A 21,479-nucleotide genomic window follows, 5' to 3' on the forward strand; every position below is an offset into this window, starting at 1 on the left:
TGCACCCATTAACTCGTCATTTAGCATTAGGTGTATCTCCTAATGCTGTCCCTCCCCCCTCCCCCCACCCCACAACAGTCCCCGGAGTGTGATGTTCCCCTTCCTGTGTCCATGAGTTCTCATTGTTCAATTCCCACCTATGAGTGAGAACATGCGGTGTTTGGTTTTTTGTCCTTGCGATAGTTTACTGAGAATGATGTTTTCCAGTTTCATCCATGTCCCTACAAAGGACACGAACTCATCATTTTTTATGGCTGCATAGTATTCCATGGTGTATATGTGCCACATTTTCTTAATCCAGTCTATCGTTGTTGGACATTTGGGTTGGTTCCAACTCTTTGCTATTGTGAATAGTGCCGCAATAAACATACGTGTGCATGTGTCTTTATAGCAGCATGATTTATAGTCCTTTGGGTATATACCCAGTAATGGGATGGCTGGGTCAAATGGTATTTCTAGTTCGAGATCCCTGAGGAATCGCCACACTGACTTCCACAATGGTTGAACTAGTTTGCAGTCCCACCAACAGTGTAAAAGTGTTCCTATTTCTCCACATCCTCTCCAGCAACTTACGCAAATATTAACACAAAATGGGTAATAGAGTTACATTTTGTAAAGTGTTAAACTGTATAACTCTTAAAAAAAGCAATGTAGGAAGGAGGGCTAGGCAAAGGATTTTCAGACTTGACACCAAAAGAACAATCCATAAAAGGAAATATTAATACATTGGCCTCCTCAAATAAATAAAAGTTTGCTCTGATATAGAACCTGTCAGAGAAAAAGACAAACTCCATGTTGTGACTGTAGGATAGCTGGAGGGAGCCACATGGTGACGGAATGGGTCTGCATCTTGATTGTGCTGGTCATTGCACAAATGTGAAAAATTGCTTAGAACTACACACACACATAAACACACACAAACAAGGGCATGTAAAACGTGAAATCTGAAAATCTCTGTAAACTATATCAAAGTCAATTTCCTGTACTATAGCATTAGGTTGGTGCAAAAGTTATTGCAGTTTGCCAGTTTTTTTTTTTTGTTTTTTGTTTGAGATGGAGTCTCATTCTGTTGCCCAGACTAGAGCATAATGGTGTGATCTCGGCTGACTGCAACCTCCGCCTCCCAGGTTCAAGCGATTCTCCTGTCTCAGACTACTGAGTAGCTGGGACTACGGGCACATGCCACCATGCCCAGCTAATTTTTGTATTTTTAGTAGAGATCGGATTTCACCATGTTGGTCAGGCTGGTCTCGAACTCCTGACCTCGTGATCCACCCGCCTCAGCCTCCCAAAGTGCTGTGATTACAGGCATGAGCCACTGCGCCCGGCCTGCAGTTTGCCATTTTAACTTTTGCGCCAACCTAATAATATGAATATACTAGATATATATTGCAATATACAAGATTGCAAGATGTTACCATTGGGGGAGACAGGATGAAGAGTACATGGAACCTTCCTGTACATTTTTTAGGTAACTTTCTGTGAGTATATTTTTTTCAAAATAAAAATTTAATCAATGGATCATTATTTAAATTTCAAAAAATGGATGCTTACCCTTCGATTTGTGAAGACAGAGTGACATTCTTTCACTAGCACTGTTTTGATCATGTCGGGATCTGTGATGGCCAGCACAGGGAGTTGACCATCATACGTTCTGCGTGGGGATAATGGAGCTGATTAAACTTCACTAGCCGATTCTGCAGCTGGAGCCACACCCAGGAAGCCAGACTTTGATCCTGATGTTATGTAATCCATACCCCTAGTTGTACAACACACAGCAACCTTAGGTTCTAGTTCATTAGGGTGTGACACACAGCAAGAGTCTGACACAGGAGCCACCCAAGTCTTCATATGATGAAGGGTAATGTGGTCCAAACAGGGAAGGGACATTGAAAGACAAAAGAGCTCTTTAAAGAGATTGTGGTTAGAAATGACAGTAGAGCATTTGTTAAGCTGGGTGGTGCATACGTGGGTATCTCCTATGCCACTCTCCATAATGTTTTATATGTTTAAAATACTTCATTATCAAAAAGAATATTAGGTCAGTGAAAAATTGAAGGCAGGTAAATCATCAAATGCTCACAAGGACTAAATGTTGCAAGGGCAGTTGGTGTGGGGCCCATGGACATCCAGAGCTGTGTCAGCTGTCTACTAAGTCATGTTGCCTGTATGGGCCATGCCAGCTCCACAGCACTCCACAGCCAGCACTGTGGATTCTGAGGACTTGAGGAGAGAAGATGAAGAAGTACAAAGAGGCAAAGCTTTCTCTCACTTGCTTCTAGTGATCAAACACACCACTGCACCTCTTCCACTGCTCTCACCAAACCTCTAGCCCCTCTGACAGGGAACAGCTGCTGCAATTGGCTGAGACCACCTTATAAAATCACAGTCCATCAGCCCACCAGGGAACACAATGGTTTAATAATATTCAGCATCTCTTCTTCAAAGTAAGCGAAATGGTATAAACCAATAAATACTTGTATATCCTTCTATTAAAAAGTGTTGCCTTAAATTTAAACAACAAAGCAGAACAAAAAATTCCATACTTGCAGAGAAAGTTTAAAAAAGTGGAGCATAAGTTGTTTCCCAATCTGTTTCTCTATTATCTCTGAAGCTTTCTTTCAAAAGCACATGTTAAATTCAGTCTAAATGAAGGAGTTTTGGCTTTTAATTGAAAGTGAATCGATGTGAGAAGGAGATGATGCCATGCATTTATGAGCACATATTAGAAGGGTCTGAGACAATGCATATGATAAAAGGGCACCTAAGGAAGAAAAAAAGAAGAGGGGAATAGGCAGACATTGGACAGAAGGCGATGCTGGGAGTCCCTGGGCCACCAAAGCCTGCAGAAACATAACCACAATGCTCCCAGCCTAGTTCAGACTGAAGACCTCAACACCTGGTGACATATGAGATCCTTGGTAGGACAAGCCTCGAAAAGTTTTACAATAGCGAGTGTGAACTTTATCAGAACCAAAGTGACATCACTAATTGTTTTTAACCCTGACAAATAAATCCCAAGAAGGCTATGAAGAGAGGATTCTCATGCTTGTGTTCCTGGAAACAAAACTATTACAAAACTGCACAAAGGCCATTTCAACTTTACACAAAAATATTTCTGCAAGGACACCTGCCCAGCAACTGCCTGTCCAACCTTGGTGTGCCGTCACGCTTGTTATTGATCTTTGTAGCTAACCATCATTATCTCAAAACAGTTATGAGATTCTTCTCATATTTTCCTTGGAGCATCTTTGTCTTGTTTACCTCCCTGAATTTGCACATAGTTTATAATGGCAAGCAGATTCCCATTGCAATATTCTACTCCCAAGTAATTATCCTCTTCTTTCAGAGAACCTCTCTCTGTGTTTAGGTTGACAAGAGCTTCATCCCATGAAGCCCTGGGCAGAGACTATCCTGCAATCGGGTAACCTCATCACAGTAGCAGGTCTATCCAATGGAGGTTTCCAGAATACTCACCCCCACATTTTTCCATACTTTTTATAACATTCTGTGTCAAATTTCCAGAGACCCTGGGAGAAGAAACAAAATACAATTTGATTATTATTTTAAATAGAATGAACCCTACCTCTAATTGGGGCTGAAAACAGTTGCGTTCAATGAAATCAGGCCTGCTATCTTTCACTGGCAGTTGAAGGAAGCTATTCAGAGATGTCTTAAGGGAAAGGCAAGAAAATAGAGAATATATTTGAAGTGGGGAATTTAAAGTCACTCTTGAATTTTCTCTAAGTACTGAAGGCCTCACCCTTGTCTATGACCAGTAAGTAATTCCTTGTCTTTCTGATGTATTTTTGCTTTTTCTTCTCTCTAAAGTCTCCTAACCCCCTGAATGATCACCTGCAAGGGCAGGGGTGAAACTGAGGTGAGGAAAAGTGAGTGTCTGCAGGGAATGCATAATTTTTTAATCTCCTCCATCAGTATCCTTTTTATTTATCTCATGTGCTCTCTCTAGAATTCTAGTAGAATTAGAAAGTTAAACCAGGGACCTCTTTTAGTCTTGCAGATTTAGCTAAGTCTAAGGCATGTTGTTGAGTGAGAAAGTGAGTGAATGAGAAAGTAGACTTCCTTTCCAGTTTTCTAGCTTAACACAGAAAAGATGGAGAAATGCCACCTCTACACATCACACCCAGCAAATTACAATGCATGCTCTGAGCTTTCACTTCTCAAATGTAAAAACAAACCTTCCTGTTGCTAAGATTCAGCTGTGATGTTTTAACCATGCAAAAGAAGGTCCCAGAAATGTCGATCTACTACAAGAGTTGATCTGGGAAAGATGAAAAAGAAATTACTGCTTTTATCGAGGGTAAAATTGTGTAGAATTCTCAGATAGTAATCAGACAACAGAGGCTTCAGTTGTGAGAGTTAGAATCTGAGAAACAAGCTTCAGGTACACAGGATAGGAAATCTGGGCCAGAGAGCAGCTTGCTGCTGCTGGCCTTCTGGACATGAGCTTGTGACTTTCCCTCCAGGGGTACACCTGGCCATGCTCTGGATGGAACCTACACATCTTCTCCTCTCCTCTCGCTCCTCTCCTCTCCCCTCCCCTCCCCTCCCCTCCCCTCTCCCCTCCCCCCTCCCCTCCCCTCCCCTCCCCTCTCCCCTCCCCTCCCCTCTCCCCTCCCCTTCCCTCACCTCCCCTCCCTTCCCATCCCCCTCCCCCCTCCCCTCCCCTCTCCTCTCCTTCCTCTCTCTTTCTTTTTCTCTCTCTCTTTCTTTCTTCCTTTCTGTCTTGCTCTGTTGCCCAAGCTGGAGTGCAGTGGTGCGATCACAGCTCAATACAGCCTTGACTTCCTGGGTTCATGCAATCCTCCCACCTTAGCATTCAGAGTAGCTGGGACTACAGGCATGGGCTACCATATCATGCACAGGTAATTTTTTCTTTCTAGAGACGGGTGTCTCACTGTGTTGCCCAGGCTGGTCCCAAACTCCTGGGCTCAAGTAATTTGCCAGCCTTGGCCTCACAGAGGCTGAGATTACAGGCCTGATCCACTGTGCCCAGTCCCACCATTTCTGAAAATGTGAAACCTCAGAACTCCCTCCCAAGGAGGGGCATTTTTACTGATGGAACTAAGCTGATGTTTGCAACCATAAGAAGCAAAAGAGGAAGCTCAAGCAACTCACCTGACGATAGGACAAAACATTTCCCAACAAAGGCAGAGGTGTGGGCCCTGGAATTCCCAGTCTCTTAAAAAGTCCATGTGTACGGGTCCCATATCTACGAAGTGAAACAGAAATCAGGTCACAGGGATTGTGACTTTATAGATCAGAGGGCTGGTGAGTTACCGACTCAGGAACTGGAGTGGTCAAGAGAGGGAGGTAATATGTACACGATAAATAATAACAGCAACTCCAATGTCAGTAATTGCATTCACTCATCAGGTCCTTTCCTGACTCTACTCCAAGACCCCTGAAAAGTCTCAATGATTAGCTGAAAGCAGCTGAAGTCTTCATAGTCCCAATCCTGGAGTGAATACTTGATAAATGTCCTCAAATGCTCCTGAGAGGTTCAGGCAGGAATTCTTCCAGGACACTTATGTCTGTTTAGTAAGTGGACTCTTCCCTGATTTGGAGATTCTCATCCTAGGTAGAAAGGGTAAGATTTTTTTTGTCTTCTGCACTGATGATGAGATTTTGCATCACTGTATGCACTCAATCACAGAGGGTCACTTAGAACCTATGGTGACACTGCCCTTACAATTTGCTCAGCAATGTTTATGCTTTTTCTTCTCTCTAAGCTCTGACCCTATTTTAGGATCTAGCCCTTCTTAAACGTTCATTCACAGAGAGACCTTGGAGGAGTCATGGAGTCCTTATTTCTACAGATTGACAACTGTGTTCATGGCTTCTATTGGCCTTACAGAAATGTGGGCAGCTTTCAGGTACACCTCAGTCTCTGTGGTCAGATGATCTGGTTGATTTGAACTATTGAGGAGGATGGTTGACCCATATGTCCTTGAATGATGGTGTGCAGAAGAACCAGCAACTAATACTTCTCAGGTAATACTCACTTGAGAAGCACAGTGCCAGGCACACTCATCTTTTTCAAGGTGGTCAACCAGAGAGCAGTCAGTTCACTGCCTCTGTACATGAAGTATCTCTGAGGAAAAACCCATTAAGCCTGGTGTTCACTATGGCAGGCCTGCCTGGAACTCATCTTTCATGAGTCATGCGCAAACTCCTCCAACTGATGGTTCTGGATCCTTGCAGACCTTCCCCCTCTGGTGTGACTGAGGGATGGAAAACTGGAGGAAGAAGAGAGGCTGAAGGAAGAGGTTGCCAGACACTGATTCAGCTGTGAAGCTGCTAGCCCCACACAGTTGGCTCCAGAGAGGCAAACTACAAAAATGTGGCTGAAAAAGATGATGTGCATAAAAGAATCCACATGCCTCATATGTACTTTCAGCTAAAAGACAGGGAGGGACCTTCCAAAGTCCAGGTACTTTCCTGTTGATAGCAAAAGATGCAGTATGGCATATAAGATAAGTAATGATAAAACGTCCCAGAGAGTTGTATTAAGACCTTGTTTACTCCTCTTTAGAGGTTAGCCTTCAAGGCAGTATAGGTTCCAAACATTTTGTAAACATCCAGCGACTTATAAAATGTGATAAAATAAAACTGAGAAATTACATGAAGGGCAGGGTTTGGAGGACTCAGCGGGGGCAGCATGAGCAGGCCCAGTCACACATTTGGTTCCCTGCCCCAGAACAGTTAGTGGAAGTGCGTGCACCACCTGCCAAAGCCAGGGTGGCCTTGGGTATTCCCACTTCAGTTCCCTCCTTTGTTGTCACAGCCATGTCAAATCAATGACACTAATCTCTGCTCCTGAACTTTAAACACATTACCTGACCTCTCAGGTGAGGACAAGCTATTGAGTTAATGTGTCAGCAGCATTGGCCCCCAAGGAAAGATCCTGGTGAGTGTCTAGACTCACATGGTACCATGTCAAGGCAGATGCTGTGCTGGGCGAACTCTTTAGTTTCTTTCCAGCTCCCCTCTGTTTGGTAGAATAATGCTGCCTTTGGTTCCAATGAAGAGACTAACAGAAAAGCCAGTCATCTATTGCACATAACTGTATTGGCCTAAGGAGGACCTGGTCTACACTGCATTTTCTGACTCCTGGGCTGCACCAGCATCGTCTAAGGCTAAGGCATTGTCTGCCCGGCTGCCCGAGTCTGTAGTGACAGCCCCACAACATGGCAGACCACACACAGAGTGACACAGATGGTGCCCCTGTGTCCAGGCCTGAAGCAGACGAGATGCCAACTTGTTTGCCCTTTGAGTGACCTCCACTGTGGGGCCAGGACCCATGTATATCTCTTTGGAGTTCTACCCTGAGGGATGAGGAATATTTTCTCACTTCATATGGATCCTACCTGGATGACTTTGCTACCATCACTGGCTCACAGTATTGCTTACTCCCCTGCCCTGAGAGTTTAAGACAATCTGCTAAGCAGGTATATTCAAAAAGGAGTTATTAAAATAAATGGCCGGGCAGGTATATTTAAAAAGACGTGCAGTCTTGTCTTAGAGGTATACATTTTTGCATTAGACTCATATTCCTGACATTCAGGAAAGGTGACATTATTTTACACACATTTATTGTCACAAATACTGAACTAACAGCCCTCTTTTATCATCCAGAAGGAACATGCTGGAAATAGTCTATCTCCAAAAAATTCTGGTTTAAAAACGAATGAATGTAAACCATATCAATTCATTTTAAAATGTTAGACAATGGAAACCATGTTGCCACAACTCACTGAATTCCTAAGCTTTCTATGAAAGAAAATGAGGTTTACATTTTCTATTTTCATGTCATTGTGGTTCCCTACTCTTAATAAAAGTCAAATTGAGGTAGAAGACAAATGTGACAGGTGGAGCCTCCACTACCCACAGTGGAAAGTAACTCTTCTCTCCACCTGCTCTAGGATGCCAGGAATCCCACCAGTGAGAGGGTTCGCCCTCCTGTACTGTAACATAAAGGGGAAAAAAATGTGTAAAATCCAAATTGGCTTTCATGCCTCCTGCCTTTTCAGGCTGCTAGTAGATTCCCATTAGGTGAGAAACAAAGCTCTGTATTAATCCTAGCCTCCCAGAGACTGGAGGAAAAAGATTAAAGCAACGAATAAATCTTCAGAACTTCCTCCAGGTCTCCTTTGCTCTAGAGATTGCAAGATAAACAGTTCTGTGTATGACAGGGTGGAGGAGTGAGTCATAGAAGGGAGGGGATTTTCAGGGGCATGGCACAGGAAAGAGGGAAGAGCCAGGGGACAGCTTCCCCTGAAGTCTTGGTGTTCCCGGTGCGTTATGTAAATGATATCCTGGGGTGGAAGGCAGGGGAGGAGGAACCAGGTCTACAGGGGCAATACATCTACATATCCCTTCCAGCAGACACAGAACCCAGAAAACAAATTAATGAGACAAAAATGCAAGCCACTCCTTCCTGTCCCCAGAATCCCCAGAGCCTGGGAAGGGGATGAGGATCACACTGTCCGTTGTGATCAGTAGTTTGTAATCTGCCTCTGCCATGTTTTCATTGATTAGTCTTCGTCAAATCTAAGCTAATCCGATCATTCCCACTACCAAACGCTGTCCCTAAACCCTCCTAGTCACCAAAATTAGAAGGTGGATGGGAGAAATGCTTATTTATTCATTCATAGATCTGCATAAGATCAATAATAACCTCTATGCATTTGTAGCGTCCAACACTTCAGCTACTTCTCCTTGAACATCTCTTTTGATCTTCAAAACAGATAAGAGAAAAGGGGCCCGATTAGCACCCCAAGTCCAAGGAAACAAAGAGAGGAGCTTGGACAGTTACTCACAGATAGAGGAGCACCAGGCTGACAGCCAGGAGAAGCCAGGTTTCCACCGCCAAATTTGGGATGAGGTCCATTGCCACTTTCCTTCTTCAACTGTCTTCTGTGAGTCTTCCCTTCAGCTGTGTGCTGCTGTTTGCTGGGCTGTGTGCCTGGAGCTTCCCTGCCCTGCACAGCAGTCTTCAGCCAAGCTGCTGAAATGTTTATGTGCTGGAGAAGGAGGTAGGGCTGTAGCTGCAGCCAATAGCAAAGAATTGCACACACTCCTTTGCTGACCTCTTTTGAGTTCATGTTCTATGAGGAATCATAAACAACTTAATTTCTAGGTGTGCTCATTGCTATTGAAATGCCATTGTTACCTAGCTCTATCAGTGGAGAGAAGTAGGGAGTATATTTTTTTGTACACAAACACATAACATAGATTTATGTCTGTCTAATTATCTTGTCATCTGTTATCTTTTTATCACCTATCTAACCATTTATCTATCTAGAAGGGTATGAATATACACGGATACATCCATTTTAATCTAATTTCATAGGATTCCTGCTAGTTTTCTCCCTTTCTGAATCCATGACTCTTTTCTGCAAAAGTGACACACCTGGCTTCCAGTATACTTTATTTACTTATTTGATCAATCCCCTTTATGTAGTGAAACCTCCCCCATCCCTTCCCAATCATGGATGCCCTCCTCACCTCATGCCCTAAATAGGTTCTCCGTGCCCTATTTAGGCTCTGGCTGCTTTTGCAGGCCACCCCTCTGTGTCGACACTTTCTCTGTTTGCTTGGACTTCCACAATTTTGTATTTGTAAAAATACAAAACAGCTAATTTTTGTATTTTTAGTAGAAGTGGGGTTTCACCATGTTGGTCAGGCTGCTCTCAAACTCCTGACCCCAGGCTGTTTCTCCACGTGAACACCTACTTAGTCCTCACCCTACTAGGTCTCTGACTTGAAACCATCATGACACTCTCTTCTCTACCTTAATGTGTGGCCACCATCTGGCTGCCACCCACCTAATGACTTTAGGATTAAATTACTCAGGAAGGGAAAGTAAAGAAAGAAGTAGGAACAGAAAAGGAATGAGTGCATTTAGCCTGTTGCCCAATCAATTGACCAATCGACTGTTTTTTATTAAGTGTTCATTGCATTAAGACAGTTGGGAGTTGAGGATGGAATGCAAGAGGTGTAAGAAAACATGTTTCCTGTCTCCCAGAAATATCAGGGGAGATGGTTTGAAAACATTAAATCAAAACTAATAATATAATAAGGGATTCAGTTGTATGTTACAAAATATATGTGCTTCAAAAAGGCATAATTTTTTTTTTTTTTTTTTTTGAGATGGAATCTCACTCTGTCACCCAGGCTGGAGTGTAGTGGTGTGATCTCGGCTCACTGCAACCTCTGCCTCCCAGGTTCAAGTGATTCTCCTGCCTCAGCCTCCTGGGTAGCTGAGATTACAGGTGCATACCACCACACCTAGCTAATTTTTGTATTTTTGGTAGAGATGGGGTTTCACCATGTTGGTCAGACTGGTCTCGAACTGACCTCAGGTGATCTGCCCGCCTCGGCCTCCCAAAGTGCTGGGATTACAGGCATGAGCCACTGTGCTTGGTCAAAAAAGGCATAATTAAACTATGAATATTCTTTTTAAGCAATGGGCAAAGTCACAGTGGATTAATTCTCACCTATGTTAATAATCACATTGGAGTTCTGACCAATGCTCCACACCAACAGTGGTTACAATGATCACAAATATTTACTTGTTGGTTCTCAGTCATTCAGTTCTATAGATTTCTCCTTAATGTTCAGGAAAGTATCTGATGATACTTTTGTAAGAGGTTTTTATTGATTTGCTTAATATAAAACTTATTATAGAATACTCCAGATAAAACACGTGATATAAATATCACTGTTAGAGCCATTAAAATAATTCTTATTTTCATTAATAATTGTGGATGAAATTATCGAGAAATGTTGATTCTCTTATCAGAGCTCAGGAGGAGTTAAATGGTGCTAACTAGGGGTGGCTGAGACTGTCCTATGAGAAACAAAGAAGCCAAATCTACTTCCCCAGCACGGATTTGGTCACCTCCTTTATATTTCCAAGTATAACACTCTACACAGACAGGGAGAGAGCTCAATGCATGTACAGAATCCCTGGTTATTTATGCAGTACATTGGATGAAGCCCATCTTCATTTCAGGGTACTATTCACAAAGTAATTTGAGGTCTCTGGTGTTCTGGGGCACAGCTTTTTTGAAGAGCAAAGCAGAAATCCTTAGGGGAATTCAGGCTCCACTTATGGTCCCATCCCTTGACTCAACCTTTAGAACAATGGGTTTTTCTGGTTGAAGAAATCCTCCTAAGCATAATTTCAGCGAGATTTGCAACAGTTCAACAAGCATATTGAGAAGCATTACATAAAGCAAAAGTAGAAAGTATAGCATCAAAGTAAACAAAAAATGTATTGCTGACTATGCACATAGTTTGTGACCGTTACAAACTATGTGGAAATTCAGGGAGGTAAAGCAAGACAAAGATATTCCAAGGAAAATCTGAGGAGGACTTCATATCGGTTTTGAAATAATTCTCCTTCGCTGCAAAGATCAATAACAAGGGTGATGCCACACCAAGTTTGGACAGGCAGTTACTGGGCAGGTGCCCTTGCAGAACTATTTTTGTGTAAGGTTGGGACTGCCTTTGTGCAAGCTTGTGGTTTCGCAAAGCGTTTGTGATAGTTGTGTTATCAGGCACACAAGCATGGGAATCCCCTCTTCACAGCCTGCTTTGATTTATTTGTCAGGATTTTTAAACACACACACTGACACACACACACACACAGAAACACATACGTGACATCATTTTGGTTCTGACAACGTCCACATTCGCTATTGTAAAAGTTTTCAAGGCTTGTCCTACCAAGGATGCCACATGTCATTCGGTGTCAAGGTCTTCAGTCTAAACTAGGCTGGGACCATTGTGGTTACCACTTTTCTCCAGGCTTTGGTGGCCCAGGGACTCCCAGCATCACGTTCTTTCCAGTGTCTTCCCTTGTTCTTTTTTTCTTCCTTAGGTGACCTTTTATCACATGCATTTTCTCAGACCCTCTAATATGTGCTCATAAATGCATGGCATTATCTCCTTCCCACATCAATACACTTTCAATTAAAAGCCAAAACTCTTTCATATAGACTTTGGATTTAACGTGCTTTTGAAAGAAGGGTTGAGAAATATAGAGAAACAGAATGGGAAGCTATTTATGCTCTGCTGTTCTTCTTTTTTTTTAAACTTTCTCTGCAAGCGTGGAATTTTTCTTTCTGTTTTGTTATTAAATTAAGACTTTTTAATGCAAGGGTATATAAGTATTTCGTTGTCTATACTTTTCTGCTGTATTTGAAGAAATGCTGAATATTCTTAAACCATTGTGTTCCCTGGTGGGCTGATGGACTGTGATTTTGTAAGGTGTCCTCAGCTAACTGCAGCAGCTGTTCCCTGTCAGAGGGGCTAGAGGTTTGGTGAGAGCAGTGGAGGAGGTGCAGTGGTGTGTTCATTCAGTAGAAGCAAGAGGGAGAAGGTTTTGCCTCTTTGTACTTCTTCATCATCTCTCAAGTCCTCAGCAACTGCAGTGTTGGCTGCAGGGTGCTGTGGAGCTGGCACAGCCTATACAGGCAACACAACTGAGTAGAAACAACACACAGTTCTGGATGTCCATGGGCCCCACAACAACTGCCCTTGCAACATTTAGTCCTTGTGAGCATTTGATGATTTACCTGCCTTCAATTTTTCAGGGACCTAATATTCTTTTTGATAATGAAGTATTTTAAACATACAAAACATTATGGAGAATAGCATAGGAAATACCCACGTATGCACCACCGTGCTTAACAAACTCTCTCCCTTCATTTCTAACATTAATCTCTTTGAGGAGCTCTTTGGTCTTTCAATGTCTCTTCCCTGTTTGGCCCACATTACCCTTCATTGTATGAAGACTTGAATGACTCTTATGTCAGACTCTTGCTCTGTGTCACACCCTGATGAACTAGAACCTAAGGTTGCTATGTATTGTATAACTGGGGGGATTATGTAACATCAGGATCAAAGTCTGGCTTCCTGGGTTTGGCTCCAGCTGTAGAATAAGGCTGTTGATGTTTAATCAACTCTGTTTTTTCCACAAAGGTTTTATGAGGGTCAACAGCCTGTGCTGGCTATCACAGATCCCAACATGACCAAAACAGTGCTAGTGAAATAATGTTATTCTGTCTTCACAAACCAGAGGGTAAGCATGCATTTTTTGAAATTTAAGTACTGATTGATTGATTAAATTTGTACTTAGAAATTCTTATGTATCCATAGACAGTTACCTAAAAAATGACAGGAAGGTTCCATGTACACTTCATACTGTCCCACCTAATGGTAACATCTTGCAATCTTGCATAACTATAAATACAGTATATTCATGTTAAGATAGTACAGGAAATTGATATTGATACAGTTCACAGAACTTATTCAGATTTCACCAGTTTTATGTGCCCTCATTTGTGTGTATGTGTGTGTGTAGTTCTATACAAATTTATCACATTCATAGATTTGTGCAGTGACCAGCATGATCAAGATGCAGACCCATTCCATCACCATGTGACTCTCTCCTGCTAGTCTACAGTCACAAGTCTTTTTCTCTGACAAGGTCTATATCAGAGCAAACTTTTTTTTTTTTTATTTTAAGGAGGCCAATGAATTAATATTTCCATTTCTGGATTTTACTTTTGGTGTCAAGTCTGAAAGTTCTTTACCTTGCCCTCCTTCCTATATTGTTGTTTTTTTTCTTTTTCTTTATTTTTTTTAAATTATACTTTAAGTTCTAGGGTACATGTGCACAATGTGCAGGTTTGTTACATAGGTATACATGTGCCATGTTGGTTTGCTGCACCCATCAACTCGCCATTTACATTAGATATTTCTCCTAATGTTATCCCTCCCCCAGCCCCACACCCTCCAACATTCCCCAGGGTATGATGTTCCCCACCCTGTGTCCAAGTGTTCTCATACCTAGTTTATTGAGAGTTTTTATCATGAAGGCTGTTGAATTTTGTCAAAGGCCTTTTCTACATCTATTGAGATAATCATGTGGTTTTTGTCATTGGTTCTGTTTATGTGATGGATTACGTTTATTGATTTGCATATGTTGAACCAGCCTTGCATCCCAGGGATGAAGCCGACTTGATCATGGTGAATAAGCTTTTTGATGTGCTGCTGGATTTGGTTTGTCAGTATTTTATTGAGGATGTTTGCATCGACATTCATCAGGGATATTGGCCTAAAATTCTCTTCTTTTGTTGTGTCTCTGTCAGGCTGTGGTATCAGGATGATGCTGGCCTTATAAAATGAGTTAGGGAGGATTCCCTCATTTTCTATTGATTGAAATAGTTTTAGAAGGAATGGTACCAGCTCCTCTTTGTACCTCTGGTAGAATTTGGCTGTGAATCCATCTGGTCCTTGACTTTTTTTGGTTGGCCAGCTATTAATTATTGCCTCAATATCAGAACCTGTTATTGGTCTATTCAGAGATTCAGCTTCTTCCTGGTTTATTCTTGGAAGAATGTATGCATCCAGGAATTTATCCATTCCTTCTAGATTTTCTAATTTATTTGCATAGACGTGTTTATAGTATTCTCTGATGGTATTTTGTATTTCTGTGGGATAGGTGGTAATATCCCCTTTATCATTTTTTATTGCATCTATTTGATTCTTCTCTCTTTTCTTCTTTATTACTCTTGCTAGCAGTCTGTTTTGTTGATCTTTTCAAAAAACCAGCTCATGGATTCATTGATTTTTTTTTTTTATTGATTTTTTTTGCATACAAAAACAATAAACATTTTCTAAAAATACATACAAACAAAAAGATGCATATCAAACATATTAGGAAGGTTGCACATGGGAAGTCGGGGAATAGAAATGGGGGTGGGAGTTAAAATAAATGAGAGAGGGACTTTATATGGATCAGTGATAATAACTCAATCCTCTATTTGACAAAGAAGAGGGAGAAGGAAGAGGAAGAAAAAGAAATGGGATAAAGGATCAGAAAGGGAGGAAAATAGAAAAAATTAGAGTATGACTCCAGGGTAGACCTGTTTTGTTGTCATTGAGTTGGTTGGTTGGTTTGTCTGTTGTATTCTTCATGTTTCGCCAAGTTGGCCAGACTGGTCTCGAACTCCTAGCCCGAAGTGATCAACCCGCCTCGCCCCCCAGAGTGCCGGGACCACAGGCGTGAGCCACCACGTCCAGCCCCCACATTGCTTCTGGCCTCCGTGGTAGACCTCCCAGACGGAGCGGCCAGGCAGAGGAGCTCCTCACTTCTACCCAGACACGGGGCGGCCGGGCAGAGGCGCTCCTCAATTCCCAGACGATGGGTGGCCGGGCAGAGGCGCTCCTCACTTCCCAGACGGGGCGGCCGGGCAGAGGCGCTCCTCACTTCCCAGACGGTGGGTGGCCGGGCAGAGGCGCTCCTCACTTCCCAGACGGTGGGTGGCCGGGCAGAGGCGCTCCTCACTTCCCAGACGGTGGGTGGCCGGGCAGAGGCGCTCCTCACTTCCCAGACGGTGGGTGGCCGGGCAGAGGCGCTCCTCACTTCCCAGACGGTGGGTGGCCGGGCAGAGGCGCTTCTCACGTCCCAGACGGTGGGTGGCCGGGCAGAGGCGCTCCTCACTTCCCAGATGGTGGGTGGCCGGGCAGAGGCGCTCCTCACTTCCCAGACGGGGCGGCCGGGCAGAGGCGCTCCTCACTTCCCAGACGGTGGGTGGCCGGGCAGAGGCGCTCCTCACTTCCCAGACGGGGCGGTCGGGCAGAGGCGCTCCTCACTTCCCATACGGGGCGGCCAGGCAGAGGTGCTCCTCACCTCCCAGCCGGGGCGGCCGGGCAGAGGCGCTCCCCACCTTCCAGATGTGGCGGCGGCCGGGCAGGGGCTGCAATCCCAGCACCCTGGCAGGCCAAGGCAGGCGGCCGGGGGGTAGAGGCTTCATTGATTTTTTAAAAGGGTTTTTATGTCTCTATCTCCTTCAGTTCTGCTCTGATCTTAGTTATTTCTTGCCTTCTGCTAGCTTTTTAATTTGTTTGCTTTTGCTTCTCTAGTTCTTTTAATTGTGATGTTAGGGTGTTGGTTTTAGATCTTTCCTGCTTTCTCTTGTGGGCATTTATAAATGCTATAAATTTCCCTCTACACACTGCTTTGAATGTGTCCCAGAGACTCTGGTACATTGTGTCTTTGTTCTCATGGTTTCAAAGAACATCTTTATTTCTGCCTTCATTTCGTTATTTACCCAGTAGTCATACAGGGCAGGTTGTTCAATTTCCATGTAGTTGTGAGGTTTTGAGTGAGTTTCTTAATCCTGAGTTCTTATTTGATTGCACTGTGGTCTGAGAGAGAGTTTGTTGTGATTTCTGTTCTTTTACATTTGCTGAAGAGTGTTTTACTACCAATTATGTGGTCAATTTTAGAATACGTGTGATGTGGTGCTGAGAAGAATGTATATTCTGTTGATTTGGGGTGGAGAGTTCTGTAGATGTCTATTAGGTCTGTTTGGTCCAGAGCTGAGTTCAAGTCCTGGATATCCTTGTTAACCTTCTGTCTCATTGATTTAATATTGACAGTGGGGTGTTAAAGCCTCCCATTATTATTGTGTAGTAGTCTAAGTCTCTTTATAGGTCTCTAAGGACTTGCTTTATGAATCAGGGTGCTCCTGTATTGGGTGCATATATATTTAGGATAGTTAGCTCTTCTTGTTGAATTGATCCCTTTATCATTATGTAATGGCCTTCTTTGTCTTTTTTGATCTTTGTTGGTTTAAAGTCTCTTTTATCAGAGACTAGGATTGCAACCCCTGCTTTTTTTTTGCTTTCCATTTGCTTGGTAGATCTTCCTCCATCCTCTTATTTTGAGCCTATGTGTGTCTTTGCATGTGAAGTGGGTCTCCTGAATACAGCACACCAATGGGTCTTCACTCTTTATCCAGTTTGTCAGTCTGTGTCTTTTAATTGGGGCATTTAGCCCATTTACACTTAAGGTTAATATTGTTATGTGTGAATTTGATCCTGCAATTATGATGTTAGCTGGTTATTTTGCCCAATAATTGATGCAGTTTCTTCATAGCATCGATGGTCTTTACCATTTGGCATGTTTTTGCAGTGGCTGGTAGCAGTTGTTTCTTTCCATGTTTAGTGCTTCCTTCAGGAGCTCTTGTAAGGTAGGCCTGGTGGTGACAAAATCTCTCAGCATTTGCTTGTCTGTAAAGGATTTTATTTCTCCTTCACTTATGAAGCTTAGTTTGGCTGGATATGAGATTCTGGGCTGAAAATTCTTTTCTCTAAGTATGTTGAATATTGACCCCCAATCTCTTCTGGCTTGCAGGGTTTCTGCCGAGAGATCTGCTGTTAGTCTGGTGGACTTCCCTTTGTGGGGAAGCCGACCTTTCTCTCTGGCTGCCCTTAATATTTTTTCCTCATTTCAACCTTGGTGAATCTGACAATTATGTGTCTTGGGGTTGCTCTTTTTGAGGAATATCTTTGTGGTGTTCTCTGTATTTCCTGAATTTGAATGTTGGCCTGCTTTGCTAGTTTGGGGAAATTCTCTTAGATAATATCCTGAAGTGTTTTCTGACTTGGTTCCATTCTCCCCGTCACTTTCTGATACACCAGTCAAATGTAGATTTGGTCTTTTCATGTAGTCCCATATTTCTTGGAGGCTTTGTTCGTTTCTTTTCACTTTTTTTCTCTAATCTTGTCTTCTCACTTTATTTCATTAGTTTGATCTTCGATCACTGATATCCTTTCTTACACTTGATCAAATCGGCTATTGAAGCTTGTGCATGCATCATGAAGTTCTCGTACCATGGTTTTGAGCTCCATCAGGTCGTTTAAGGTCTTGATACTGTTTATTTTAGTTAGCCATTCATCTAACCTTTTCCCAAGGTTTTTAGCTACCTTGTGATGGGTTAGAACATGATCCTTTAGCTCGGAGAAGTTTGCTAATACCGACCTTCTGAAGCCTACTTCTGTCAACTCGTCAAACTCATTCTCTGTTCAGTTTTGTTCCCTTGCTGGCGAGGAGCTGGAGGAGAAGAGATGCTCTGTTTTTTGGAATTTTCAGCTTTTTTGCTCTGGTTTCTTCCCATATTTATGGTTTTATCTATCTTTGGTCTCTGATGTTGGTGACCTACAAATGGGGTTTTGGTGTGGATGTCCTTTTTGTTGATGTTGATGCTATTTCTGTCTGTTAGTTTTTCTTCTAACAGTCAGACCTCTCAGCTGCAGGTCTTTTGGAGTTTGCTGGAGGTCATCTCCAGACGCTGTTTGCCTAGGTATTACCTGCAGAGGCTGCAGAACAGCAAATATTTCTGCCTCATCCTTCCTCTGGAAGCTTCATCCCAGAGGGGCACCCGCATGTTTGAAGCATCTGTCGGGCTCTACTGGAAAGTGTTTCCCAGTCAGGCTACAGGGGGGTCAGGAACACATTTGAGGAGGCAGTCTGTCCGTTCTCAGAGCTCAAATACCGTGCTGAGAGAACCACTGCTCTCTTCAGAGCTGTCAGACAGGGACATTTAAGTCTGCAGAGGCTGTCTCCTGTGTTTTGTTCTACTGTGCCCTGCCCCCAGAGGTGGAATCTACAGAGGCAGTATGCCTTGCTGAGCTGCCGTGGGCTCCACCCAGTTCGTGCTTCCAGGCTTCTTTGTTTACACAGTAAGCTACTCAAGCCTCAGCAATGGCTGACACCCCTCCTCTATCAAGCTGCAGCATCGCAGGTGGATCTCAGACTGCTGCACTAGCAGTGAGCAAGGCTCCGTGGGTGTGGCACCTGCTGAGCCAGGCACGGGAGGGTATCTCCTGGTCTGCCTGTTGCTAAGACTCAGTTGGAAATGCAGAAATCACCTATCTTCTGCCTCGATCTTGCTGGGAGCTGCAGACTGGAGCTGTTCCTATTCAGCCATCTTGGAAGTGCTTCCCTTGATTAATATTTCAAATGTACTTAACCCTGCCTCTAATTGGGGCTGAAAACAGTTGAATCCAATGAAATCAGACTTGCTGGCAGTTAGAGAAAGCTTATTTGGAGACATCATAAGGGAAAGGAGAGAAAATAGAGGAGGTATTTGAAATGGGAAATTTAAAATCACTCTTGAATTTTCTCAAAGTGTTGTAGATACTGAATGACTTATCGTTGTGTATAAACTAAGTACCTCCTTGTCTTTCTGATGCCTTTTTGCTTTTTCATGTATTGTCTCTAAAATCTCATAAGTCCTTGAATGATCACCTCCAGGGGCACGTGGGGAAACTGAGGCTGAGGGAAAGAGAGTGAGTGTCAGAAGGGAATGCACAGTCTTTTATCTCTGTTCATCATCCTTTTCATTTATTTCATGAGCTCACTCTAGAATTCTAGCAGAATTAGAAAGTTACAGACATCAGGGACCTCTTTTAGCCTAGTAGATTTAGGTAAGTCTGAGGCATGTTGTTGAGTGAGAAAAGGAGTGAGTGACAGCATGACAAAGTGGACTTGCTTTCCAGTTTTCCAGCTTAACATGGAAGTTCTGAGAAAATGTCCCCTCTACACATTGGACAGGGCAAATTACAACACTTGCTCAGCGTTTTCACTGAAACTGAAAAACCAACTTTCTTGTTTCTACATTTCAGGGTTGATGTTTTAGCTATGCAAACAAAGGTCCCAGGAATGTTTGTCTTGGGGGTACATCTACTAAAGAACTGACCTAGAAAAAGTGATGGGGAAATTATTGCTTTTGCAAAGGGAAAAAATATGAAATTCCTGGGCAGTAATTAGACAACAAAGCCCTCACTTGGAAGAATTGGAATCAGAGAACAAGCCTCAGGTATGCAGGAAAGATGATCTAAGCCAGAGAGCTGACTGCTGCTGCTGGCCCTGTGGAGATGAGCTCATAATTTTCCATCCAGGGGCCAGGCCCTAGACAGAGCATCAGACCAGGTTAGGCACAAAGGCTTGGCCAAAGTTCACAGTCCATGTGGCACATATGACATTTTATTCAGCAAAATTAAATATTTAACAATTTCATCAAATTATCACCTTTCTAGTGATTTCGCATGTGATTCTGCCTTTGTGTAAAAAAAAAAAAACCCACAAATTCATTTTATGCTTAAATATCTGAGTTTGATAGAGAACCACTATCTCATCTCAGTTATATCCACTCCCTGCTCAGACTCACCCATAAGGTGCAGCCTTCGAAATAAAAGAAGTAAGGCAGAACCCCTTTGTTCTGACTCCCAAAGCTGCAAAAGATGTCATGGGGAGTAAGAGCTGGGGTAGAGCCATGGAAATACCTACAGAGGATTTAGCATTTTTTGGAGAGGATTCAAGCAAGTGCAAATGACCCAACGGTAAATACTTGATCTCCCTAATAAAGTGAGTTTCAAAGCTGTCCAGGAGGGAAAAAAGGCTACTCCTGAGCTCTTGCTATAGAGAGGAAAGTTTGCCTCTCATGTACACAGATAGCAAGCCACAACGGGGGGCGCCTTTTCCTACTCTTAATACTAACTAAATATGACTGTACCTTCCTGGAAACCTACATGGGGCAAAAGGAAAATGTTCTTTATGGTGTTCACAAAGTCTGCACATCAAGTTCTGAGCATCAGGTTGCTGACATACCTGAGATTTGGGCTATTCAACTGAGGCAAACCTGAGGTTCCTGAGAGTTAGCAAGAGAGTCCCGGGTAAACCTTGCCATGCTCTGGGTGATGCCTACACACTGTTTCTGAAAGTGTAAAACCTCAGACCTTCCCCTGAGGAGAAGCATTTTTACTGATGGAACTAAGCTGCTCTCTCCAATCATAAGAAGCAGAAGAGTGAGATCAAAAACACTCACCTGATGGTAGGACAAAGTAGTTCCCAACAAAGGCAGAGGTGTGGGCCCTGGAATTCCAAGCTTCTTAAAAAGTCCATGTGAATGGCCTCCATATCTACAAACTGAAACAGAAATCAGGTCTCAGGGATTGTGACTTTATAGATATAGGGGCTGGTGAGTCACTGACTGAGGAACTGGAATGCTCAAGAGAAGGAGGTAACATTAAGGCAATAAATAATAACAGTAACTCCGATGGCAATGATTATATTTGTTCATCAGGTCCTTTCCCACCTCCACCATCAGACCCCCAAAAGTCACAATGATTAGCTGAAAGCAGCAGAAGTCTTTATGGTCCCAATCCTGGAATGAATACTTGATAAATGTCCTCAAACGTGAGTGCTCCTCAGAGGTTCAGGCAGGAATTCTTCCAGGGCACTTCATTTCCTTACATCTATTTAGTAAGTGGACCCTTCCCTGATTTGGAGATTCTCATCCTAGGTAGAAAGGGTGACTTTGTTTTTTTTTTTTTTTTTTTTTTTGTCTTCTGCAGTGATGATGAGATTTTGCATCACTGCATCCACTCCATCACAGAGGGTCACTGAGAGCCTGTGGTGACCCTGTCTTTAGAATTTGTGAAGAGTCTTTTATGCTTTCCTTTCCCTCTAAGCTCTGACCCTATTTTAGGATCTGGCCCTTCTTAAACCGTCATTCATAGAGAGGTGTCAGAGGAGTCACAGAGTCCTTATTTCTACAGACTGACAACTGTGCTGAAGGCTTCCACTGGCC

At 43.1% G+C, this 21,479-nt stretch overlaps 3 protein-coding genes across 6 annotated transcripts in view; 1 reads left to right on the forward strand and 2 right to left on the reverse strand.

Moving 5' to 3' along the window:
* The window catches only part of LOC129489601 (cytochrome P450 3A5), a 32,562-nt gene extending 23,548 nt beyond the window's left edge, over positions 1–9,014 (reverse strand). Inside the window, exons 1-4 of one of the 3 annotated variants that reach the window (XM_055292468.2) lie at positions 8,844–9,014; positions 5,140–5,233; positions 3,478–3,530; positions 1,555–1,654 (exon numbers count right to left, since the gene is read on the reverse strand). In XM_055292468.2, coding sequence (XP_055148443.1) covers positions 1,555–1,654; positions 3,478–3,530; positions 5,140–5,233; positions 8,844–8,914 — 318 coding nt within the window. In that variant the 5' untranslated portion in view covers positions 8,915–9,014. Of the gene's footprint in view, positions 1–1,554; positions 1,655–3,477; positions 3,531–5,139; positions 5,234–5,345; positions 6,268–8,843 lie in introns of those variants that run through there. The other 2 variants (XM_055292469.2, XM_055292470.2) reach the window with 2 other exon arrangements.
* The window catches only part of ZSCAN25 (zinc finger and SCAN domain containing 25), a 119,499-nt gene that overhangs the window by 55,527 nt on the left and 42,493 nt on the right, over positions 1–21,479 (forward strand). The window contains exon 8 of one of the 2 annotated variants that reach the window (XM_055292441.2): positions 13,015–13,258. The exons of the other annotated variant lie outside the window; for it this stretch is intronic. The gene's annotated coding sequence lies outside the window, so the exon portion shown is untranslated. Of the gene's footprint in view, positions 1–13,014; positions 13,259–21,479 lie in introns of those variants that run through there. 2 annotated transcript variants of the gene reach the window in all.
* Positions 20,696–21,479, reverse strand: part of LOC129489605 (cytochrome P450 3A7-like) — a 63,796-nt gene continuing 63,012 nt past the window's right edge. The window contains exon 15 of the mRNA XM_055292476.2: positions 20,696–20,815. Within this exon, the coding sequence (XP_055148451.1) occupies positions 20,711–20,815 (105 nt within the window). The 3' untranslated portion in view covers positions 20,696–20,710. The remainder of the gene's footprint in view (positions 20,816–21,479) is intronic.

Source organism: Symphalangus syndactylus, chromosome 9 (genome assembly GCF_028878055.3).
Source record: "Symphalangus syndactylus isolate Jambi chromosome 9, NHGRI_mSymSyn1-v2.1_pri, whole genome shotgun sequence".
Lineage (NCBI taxonomy): Eukaryota > Metazoa > Chordata > Mammalia > Primates > Hylobatidae > Symphalangus > Symphalangus syndactylus.